At 34.2% G+C, this 10,933-nt stretch overlaps 1 protein-coding gene across 1 annotated transcript in view; it reads left to right on the forward strand.

The window, feature by feature from the left end:
- The window catches only part of ogre (optic ganglion reduced), a 44,491-nt gene extending 34,560 nt beyond the window's left edge, over positions 1-9,931 (forward strand). Inside the window, exons 5-8 of the mRNA XM_053745968.2 lie at positions 3,968-4,125; positions 5,592-5,786; positions 6,455-6,616; positions 7,168-9,931. Coding sequence (XP_053601943.1) covers positions 3,968-4,125; positions 5,592-5,786; positions 6,455-6,616; positions 7,168-7,225 — 573 coding nt within the window. The 3' untranslated portion in view covers positions 7,226-9,931. The remainder of the gene's footprint in view (positions 1-3,967; positions 4,126-5,591; positions 5,787-6,454; positions 6,617-7,167) is intronic.
- The last annotated feature ends 1,002 nt before the right edge of the window (positions 9,932-10,933 follow it).

Below are 10,933 nucleotides of genomic sequence, written 5' to 3' on the forward strand. Positions count from 1 at the left end.
TCTTTGGTTATATTATAATATATATATTTTTTTAAAACATTGCACTCCGTCAACTGGACCCACGGGTCCAGATTTAGCGGGTAATGCTATATGAAGCCACCAAGTCCGATTTATCAGTCTTATAGCGGTTGGGTAACCGTTTAAATTGCTTATAGCGCAAACATTGGATACCCGAGCCTTCGTGTCTCGGGGTGTATCAGCTTCGATATCGTCTGCCTGTCTGTCTGTCTCATTCTCATTTGCCACAGGATCGTATGACATTATATCTAAATTCTAATTGGTAGATTCGTATTTAATATTAGAAGTTCTTCAAGGTTCAAATCCCGGTCAGGTCGACATGGAAAATTATCTTTTTGAGATTGACCTGGGTCTCTGATGTTTATCTATATACAAGTATGTATATTTTATGGAATATATTATCGTTGAGTTAGTATCGCATATAACAAGTTTCGAACTTTGGGGCTAATTTAATCTGTGCGATTTGTCCCTATATACACATATTTATACATAAATTTATATTTAAAAATGGTAAGCCCTTCTGGCGTAATAGGGACCAACACTGTTTGAATGAGTTTCTTTCGGCATTTCTTCTCAGCAGTGGTCGTTCCGAAATGATAGTAGTTTGTAGCTTTGGTAAACATCATTTAATTTAGAATATGACGTGAAAAAGTGCCTGTGAAGGCCTAATTTCTGAATAAATGATTTGATTTTGATTTTATATTTAAAACTAGCTTTTGCCCGCGTGAATTTCATAGCAAAATCTCAGTGATTTTTTAATGCGTACTCTGTAAGATTGGTAAACATATATGATTCAAATTCGCATTAAAATGTTGAAAATTTAATTTCTAATAAGCACAGAAGCTCTTACACTTATCTCACATCAAAGGCTAAACCGGTCATAGTTCATACGATAACAACATAATGGAGGCATTATGGTTATGAAGAGAATCCAGAACGATTCGTGCCCCGGCCACAGGGTCGCAGGCCAATTGACTGCATTCGTTGAACATTCCTCCGATATTGATGTTAACGTTCAAAAGGTGATTGATACAGGCAGTTTGGAATTTTTCTTAATTTTGTTTTTTTTTAAAGTGAAAACTTCCTTAGCTGCGTTGTGCACTTTTTGCGATGGGTGAAAATTGTTGAACTCGCGTCAGAACACGTCGAAAATTCATAAGACGTCAAAAATGCACAATGTGAATTTTTTAAAAGAATGTTAATTTCACTTTAAGCTTTCATTTAGATTCATCTGTCCCGATGTTAGCTTTTCTGTCTGTAATCAAATCTTACAAGTTTGATTTCTCCTACTTCCAGTTGTCCTATACAAAGTTGAAATTTCCCACGTCGCTTCACAATTTCCATGACAATCCATTATTATGAGAGACATCACCTGATAGTGCAACCAGGATCGGCCCCCAACGAGGGAACACCTCATCCGTTTACAGCACGGACGTGGTTTTTATGTCAGGCGTTAAATGCCCCGAGATTTCCTTGACGACAATAAAAGCTTGTGGCAAAAATGTAATTTTTATAAAAAAAAAAATAACAAACATTTTTATAAAAAGGTTTTGTTTTTAATTATGGGATTGTATTGCGTTGTTGCCAGCATTTTTGGAACGTGTATTTGTTCAAATGTTAACTTCAAATTTTAATGATCAATGAAAAATCTTCTTAGATTACGAAAATAATAGTACATACTCAAACGTTTCTGATGTTCGAAGCATGTCTGTCTGTCTGCTAAAAACGTCAAATCTCAAGTAGGTTGAATGAAAGGCAGCCTTCATCGTCCATTCGGGCGTGTGGTCTCTCAACTCTCAATGTTCGGTTGTCTGTGTTATCATATCGCGTGTCCGTTGAGGTAATGCTTGTGTTTCAGTCGGTCTTTGTTTAAGTATTGCCGTTGCTATGTTTAAGTGATACAGATAAATGTGTATGTACAGTCGGGACCGATAAACCTGACATCACTAATCGGGATGGTCAGTTTTATATGTACCCGGCGGTACAATTATGTACTTACATGATATTTTTTACGAAAGTATGTCTCTCTGTCTGTTCCGCTTTTATGTCTAAACCGCTGGACCGATTGATGAAATTCGGTACGCATGTTAAGACGTTTTCTTTTTTTCAAAAGTCAACCCCCAAATGTCTTTAATGTGGGGTGAAAGTTAGTATGTAAATCATGCCTGTGCCTTTTTCGCAGAGAATTTCACGCGGACTAGTAAATCACATAATTTAGACATTGTAACATTAACGGTGTCACCCAATTTGACACATCCTTATTGAGCATTTATCAAACCAGATCTAAATATGATGTGTCGTTCTTGAACAGTATTAGGTAATATAACAATTTCCTGTGCATAAGGTCGCCAGGCTCTGAATTTGGATTTCTGATATCATCAGTTTTGTTTACTATGACATTGTGATCAACAGTATCATTACACTAGCTGCGCCCAGGCACTTCAGTCCCGTGGGAATTTCGAGATAAAAAGTACCCATGTGTTATTCTAGTTTATATTCTACTTTTGAAAATTAGTTGATTAGTTTCGAAGAAAATATCAAACAAACATACAAAATTCCTCCTTATAATATTAATGTCGAATAGTCAGCAAAATATTACTAGCCACACCTTTAAACTTAAAAGTTGAAATACTCTTAAAATTCTTCGACAAAAACTAGTAGACCTACTATGGTCCTTAGAATAAATAGTTTACATTTTGAACGAAACACTAAATATACTTTACATCTCTTATATTCGGTAGGTAGGTCCTTATTACCCCCAAATGGGGCTTGTAGGTAACCAATAAGTGCTCTAGGGTAAAAATGCAGCTAGAAAATCCTAGGGCGGTAAGTAATTTAAAAAAAAAACACAACACTCTTTCAAAAAGTTCGCGTACATCATACTGGCAATGAACAAAGAGGTCGCTTCGCTATTCAGCCTTGTCTTCGTATGAATATAATAGTTATCAAATTCGTCTTCGTATGAATATAATAGTTTTAAATAGGTATCGAACGGCGAAGCTCAATTTCGTTCTTGAAAATAAAATAAAATTAAAAAGTTCTTTACTTGGTTCTTTTTAACGAAAAAAGGCGGGAATATAAAAGTTTTACTTTAAATATTGTTTGTTTTTGTGTTTTTTTTACCTTACAATCGTAAAACAGAGTAGTTAGCTCGGGTATAAGCATCAATTGCACCCTCGAACTTTAGATAACTAAACATCTCGTGCTGCAATTGATGCCTTATAGCCCTTGGCTACTAATCTACTATTGTATTTCGTAAAGCTTTGCATTTTCAAGTGAAATAAACAAAATTTACCATGACGCCTCATTCCTGTAACAATTTACGCTATATCCACAGTACAATAAAAAGTAATGTTATAACGATAGTTTTTACAAAATGCTAATGGAAACAATTCGATTCTTTCCATGAGTATTTTTAAATAAAAACAAATTAAAGAATTAGAAAACCGGCGACCCGATAACTCGGAAGTTGCTGGCATCATCTCATCCGTTAGAAAAGAGCTGACAGTTTCAAAAAAAACTGAACGCACATTTTGCAAACATAGCTAAGAACAATCTCTATTAAATGTAATAGAATCTTTATTAAATGTAATAGAATCTTTATTAAATATAATAGAATCTTTATTAAATTTAATAGAATCTTTATTAATTGTAATAGAATCTTTATTAAATGTAACAGAATCTTTATTAAATGTAATAGAATCTTTATTAACTGTAATAGAATTTTTATTAAATGTAATAGAATCTTTATTAAATGTAATTGAATATTTCAAAAAACGAAAAACTATATCAACCATACGATGCCACGGACAGATACACAGACACGTTAACATTATAACCCCCCTTCTGTCGTCGGGGTCTACGTAAAAAAACTTCTTGCAATTATTTGTCAGCATGAACGCCTTAATTGACAATCGTTATGTAAACAAGTATTTTATGTTCTTTCCAGACGCACAAACTTTACGCGCTTCGGTATTGGGGCTGCGAGCTGCTCTGCCTCGTTAATATCAGCGTGCAGATGTGGATGATGGACAGCTTCTTCGACGGAGAGTTCCTGTCCTACGGCACCAGGGTACTAGGATACAGTGAAGTTCCTCAAGAAGAAAGGTAAGTTATCTATGTTCTAGATAAACGTCTTCGATAGCTGTATCCTTATGTATCTGCTCTGATCCATCAACATCAACATCGTGGATCGGGTCGGGAGGTTGCTGCCGGGGGAACTGGTATATACCACTGCTGAGAATAATAAATGATTTGATTTTGATTCAACCTACGGTTACTTTGATACAACCTAGGCACTGGGGAACAGTGAAGTTTTTCAAGATTAATGGTAAGTAATTATCTACGTTACGTTATGTTCTACATATTTTATCTTTTTTTTGCCAATGAATTACCAAATAGAATAAATAAATAAATATATTAGGACAAAACACACAGATTGAGCTAGCCCCAAAGTAAGTTCGAGGCTTGTGTTATGGGATACTAACTCAACGATACTATATTTTATAACAAATACATATATAGATAAACATCCAAGACCCGGGCCAATCAGAAAAAGATCATTTTCCATCATGACCCGACCGGGGATCGAACCCGGGACCTCTCGGTTCAGAGGCAAGCACTTTACCACTGCGCCACTGAAGTCGTCAAATGGTCACGATTGTTTGATAAAGACCCAATGTTGCGAGCCAATAGGAGACAGCGCCCTCATTTACCTCACGTTATCGTTGTCTTTATCCTCATGCTCCTCTACGCTTAGTAGTTGCTCTGTCATCAACAGCAGCCTTCATATGTGGATGATTGATAGCTTCTTCGACGAAGATTTCCTGTCTTAGAGCACCATGGTGCTAGGGTGCAGCCTCAATAAGAAAGTTCAGTTGATGATATATTTGAACTAAATGCAATTGCAATTAGCGGTGGTGGTGTAATGGTTAAGATGGATGGAAAGGTCTCAGGTTCGTGCCATATGAGTTTAATCTGACTCATATAAAGTACCAGTAAGTAAGCAACCAATCTGACTCATATAAAGTAGTTTTCATAGACCACCACTTGGATGAAGGAAAACATCGCGAGGGAACCTGCACACTGGTTGACAGTTTCAGTTCACTAGCGTAAAAGTCATATCAGAACGGGATAAAGGTTAAACAGAGGTCTCTAACATAAGCTGATAAAAAAGGAGGTCACATCTAGGTGTGTAGAAAACTGAGACCGGTTATACGTAGCTAGTGTGTATGCGACTACCTGCCACTAGACGGCGGTAAGTAGTCGGAAACGTCATGCCAGATGCTTTTAATCGATTTGAATAAAATCTGACACCTGTGTTAGCAATAACACGCTCGATATGGTGATGACTAAATGCAAAAGGATATAAGTTTTGTTCTAATTTAGGTTTCCTTTCTCGTTATGCTCATCAACATCACCCTTCAAACCCGGTTTCGTTTAAACATGTTCAGAAATCGTTAAAAGATCCTGGCGTAAAACAGAGGACCGGAGAGTTAAATCTCCTTGTTTATTAACATAGTTTAAATAATCAACCATGTAAAAATGTATTTCTTATTTTTTTAAATTTTCAGATACGACCCAATGATCTACGTGTTCCCGCGCATAACAAAATGTACATTCCACAAGTTTGGTGCGTCCGGCACGATACAGACTCACGACAGCCTCTGTCTCCTGCCGCTGAACATCGTCAACGAGAAGACATATATCTTTCTTTGGTTCTGGTACATCATACTGTTGGTGGTGTTGTCCCTGCTAGTGCTCTATAGGTGAGTTTGTGATTCTTTTACATTTTGTTTACTGTGCATTAATCAATTAATTAAATAATTCATTCATTCATTCATTCATTCATTCATTCATTCATTCATTCATTCATTCTTGCAAGTTAAATATCACCTACTTCGGATTGTTCTACGCAGTTCAAATTTTCCACGTCGCTTCGGTTTCTATGACAATGCATTATTATGATAATCATGACCAGATGGTGCAGGATCGGCTCCCGACGAGGGAAGCTCATCAACGGTTTACTGATCGGGCTTGATTTTTTTTGTCATGCGTTAAAAGCAACAATATTTATCTTGACGACAATAATAACTTGTGTGCAAAAATGTAGTATTTAAAAAATACTTGTTCTTTAAGTGAATTTACCAAATCCCATTTTAAATGCGGTCAGGTCATGAATGTTTGACAAATATAAAATTTAAATGTACAATACCCCGTCTCCTAAAAAGGAATTTAATAGTTTTCAAACTGCTTAATAGACAAACAGCAAAAAAACAGTCTCGTTACAATTAACTTATCTATCAAATAAAAAAAATTGATCAAAATCAGTCCAGCCACTTGGATTGCAGCTACACGGCTTTCATTCTTCGGCTGGTTAAAAACAGCATTTAATATAATTTAAAGAACGCCAATTCAGAATCCCAAATGTTTGCAGATTAGTGATAATTTTCGCGCCGTCAGTGCGGCCGCGGCTACTGCACGCGAGGTCCAGGACTATACCGATGGAGACAGCCGTGGTGATCTCCAGGAGAACAGACCTTGGAGACTGGTGGCTGCTGTATATGCTCGCTAGGAACATGGACCCGCTCATATTCAGGTATTTACGCTGCTGATTTTATTTAACACCTTATGTCACATGTACACTCAGCCCTATTGGGCAGGGACGTGAGCACCCAGTGGGCAGCACGAGTATGTGAACAGGTCACTGCCGTTGCCCGGCGCACGCAGCAGTGGAGTAATGAAAAAACTATTAAATTTTTAGAACTTTATGATATTGAGCGGGTAATATGGGAGGACTTATACTGATCAGACATAATCTGTCGAAGCGACTGACTCGACGAGATCGACGTCAGTCATTTTTGCGAGTTGAAGGCTGAGTGTGAACGCTCACTCGCGTCGTTATCGCCGCAGAAGTATTTAGGGAAATATTCCCGGCAGCGGCAGGAGAAGTGGCAGCGGGCTGAGTGTAAATGTGGGGTTGATATCATCTCTGATTCCCGTCTGGCTGGACTGAGGTCAAACGTTCTCAAATCCTAACTAATATGCTGCAGCCTAGTTTGGTGCTAGATTTTTGGAAGTTGCCACGTAAAAAGAATTGAATTGGGACTATTTTATATCCTTGTTTAACATCCTCCCTTCTCTATTCAGCGAGCTGCTGTCGGAGCTGGCGAAGCGCTTGGGCGAGAAGACAGCCCCGCGCGCGTGACGTCAGCGTGCGCCGCCCCCGCCCCCGCCCCCGCCCCCGCCCCCGCCCACCATCGCCATCCTCAGCGAATGACCTCCGCACGCCTCTGCCAGCCTGGTAACTCTTTCTACATACTCGAATTTTCTGGACAAGATTTAAACTTCAGTTGACTTATGTTATTCTGGTAACTCCAACTAGATTCTTGTATTACGCTGCATAAAGAAGGGATGCAGGTAAACGGAAGAAAGAGAAGAGTAAGGTTTTCCTTTTCTGTTGTATATGTGCATCTCTTTCTTTTGATGAGTTGCAGAGCGATAGATTGCAAGACAAATTGCAAAGTGTTTAGAAAGCGTTATATGTTTATTTATATACAACACTCACTAAATCTAAAGAGGGAATTTAAATAATATTAAAATTTATGTTAGCCTAGTAACTCAGCTCCACATAATTCTAACTAGATATAGCTTGTTTAGATTTAAATGATGCGCGCCATCATTTTACGTGCACGAGTTTGTGATGTTCTGATAGTGGCGGTCGTCATTTCAACTTAGAAAAGAACTTATAAAAAAGTGACTATGACAAAAAAAATCTATAAGATGATTTCTATCGTTCTAATAATTCTAGTTCCAGGTTTTTTAAATTTTCACGAATTTCTTAACTTTATTGTGATTTTCATTCGTAATTAGAACGGCCCCTGAATCCTCTTTACGAGATGGACTGAATTTGAAAATTTAAATAAAAACGTTGATGTGATTTAACATAATTTCGTTCGCTATGTAGTGAGTTAAATCGTTTAAGTGTTGCCATGGTTGTTTACAAAATATTTGTAATGGCAATATTTTATCCGCGCGTCATATCCACAAGGTGGCACCACATTTTAAATTTGCTTCGTATAAAAATATTGACACAATAAAAACTATTTTTTACCATTTTAATTGTGGTCATATCCAATTGAACGGCAAACAGTTTCAGTCAAGCAGTCACATAAAATTTTAATAAATTGGATTTTTTGTCGATTGTTTCGTTCTCGAATATTTTAGATCCAATAGGTATAGTTCTTTTCTTTAGCTAACAATATAAGCTATATATTTTACATTCTCTTAAGTTCTTAAAGATCTTTTATTCCTTAATATACGTTGGCTCGAATATTAGACCTTGTATATAGTATAGTATATAGTGCGCAGTGAAAATGTTCTCCCCACTAATTTAGACAATACTTTTTTATTTTTTAATTAAACGTCACAGTCTTTGTATTATTAGCCATATTTCCACTTATATCGTATGTATAAAATATATTTATACAGTAATGTATAAAATAGTACAAATAGACAAATTATTTTTAACAGCTTTTCTCCATTCTCTGTTAATTTGAAGGTTAGTTTTTTTCTAACAAACTTGCGCTGTAATCAACGGTTGTATGTATACTTGTTATGTATTGTTAAGTAGTTTCGTTTTTATATCAATAACTATATTTATATAAACACAACATTTTTATACTTAGATATTACACGATTTATTTTATTTTCAAAATTAGACAGCTCTTAGTCTAAGGCAATTTCTTTAACGTAAATATAGAATTTACAAATTTTCTAAAAATTCCACTTTTTAAATTTAGTAACTTTAAAACGGACGTATTTGAAAGTGCCAATATGTTTTTAATATTTTTAGGTTACGATGATACTGAGCTACATATCTTACAATTATTTCTATTGTATGAAAGAGCACAAAATATTTCTACCATTTTGGTAGTATTTTTAGGTTTGTGTGTTGTGTATGTACAATGAAAGATTTTAAATTAGTTGCCTTAATGTTCTATTTAACATTGTATGTGCGTGTGTATCAAAAGTTTATCACGATTTTTTTAAATAAAAGCAATCATCAACCGATTTAGGATGAAGATAAAAAAAAAAAAACCTTATGATGTATGTATTCTGGGATTCATATGTGATATATGTTAATTTAGAATTTGTGTAAATAAAAATGTATGGCTTGTATTACATGAAACTACCTTCCGAATTTTATATAGGTATGTCTATTTCTTCTGATGTTGCATTGAAAATATACATTTGATGAATACTATTAAAAATAAAGAATGACTTTGCCTTCCTTATATAGATTAGGGTAATTGTGAACAAATCGTAGACTTTTGCAGTGTTCATTTTGATTAGAACTCTTTTTGAGGCGTTTTAAGGTATTTTGAATAGTATACAATATTTTTCAATGTTGCTATAATATTTAAATTAAGTCACATTCGTTCAAAAACACCTAATTAGGAATCAATTTTGTTATATTCTTTAAATTGTGAAATCGAAATATCACGATATACGGAAATAATTTTCCTTTTCTTTTTATTATATATTTTTTAACGGTATTTGATATTAATATGCTTAATCTTAACTTAGACTTCAGAGAAAAAATATTTTCAAAAATCAATGTTTATTTTTGATTACATAATTATTAGCTTGTATAATTATGTGATCAAAATCAAAAATAATCATTACTGGTGTTTAAACTTCTCAGTAGATAACATCTATACAATGCTTTACATAAAGACAATACACAAATATGGTGATACAAATAGAAATCTTTTTGATGTCTGCTTAAAAACATTAAAAATTGCCTTGATATGTAGAAATAAAAAAGAAAAAAAAAATTACACACTGTATCAATTAAATTTGTTAATGCTCAAAAAATAATTGTGTGTGATTCGTTATTGTATGGATATGTGTGTATGATACGAGCGAATTTATCTTGTTTATCTGTTGTCAACTGCCATTACAGATGTGACGGCGTTTTTTTTTTTTTTGCAATTTTAGCGGATTTTTAAACTGTTTTCCATTTTTCGGAAATCAATTAATCCCAAACTAGATATGTTTTTAATTTCATAACGCTACAACGTCTAAAGTAGCTATGAGCAGTATATGAGTGACGTCTACATGTATAGTTTATAATTAAGTTTGTGAACTAAAATTAGTTAATATACAATGAAAAACCCAAACAATAGTATATAAGTTGCTGACATTGTAGATAGATAATAATATAAAGAAACAAACAGATTTATGTGTACATAATATGTAGGATAAATGTTCCTAATACTATTATTAATTTTAGTTCACAAGTTATTTTGTAAAAGACATGAACGGAGTGCTTTTTAAATAAATAAATCACATATATTGTATATACAATCTTTTCACGTTTAAGAGGCATGAAACTATGGTCACCTGGGTGATTTCACCCAGGTGACCAAACAATTGGAATAATTTATTTTTGCTCATTTTTGGCAATGTTTTTGGCTCGGTATTTCCATTGATTTCATTTAATCAACAAAAATATTAATTAATTATAAATTAATTAATTACAAATGATTTAATTTATAATTAATTAATATTGTCAATGGAGTCTCCATTGACAATAATTATAAATGAAATCATTTACAAATTAAAATATAAAGTATGTATTTATGATTTATTAAAATTTGATATTGTTCTTCTTTCTATTTGGCAGCTAAGTTTCACTTGTAATTTTTTTATTATTATATCTTATATTAACTTGTAAATTAATGTGATTTACTTTTTTTAAAAGCACAGGAAAACTAGTGATAAGTTAAAATGTAAGAAATTGCATTTATTTTAGCATATAGTTACTTTACGAGGCCCATATTGGCTTATGTTGATTTATATCTGTTTCGTTTTGATATGAAACTAATTGAAGAAATGTTTCGTATTCTGT

Source organism: Plodia interpunctella, chromosome 5, assembly GCF_027563975.2.
Source record: "Plodia interpunctella isolate USDA-ARS_2022_Savannah chromosome 5, ilPloInte3.2, whole genome shotgun sequence".
NCBI lineage: Eukaryota > Metazoa > Arthropoda > Insecta > Lepidoptera > Pyralidae > Plodia > Plodia interpunctella.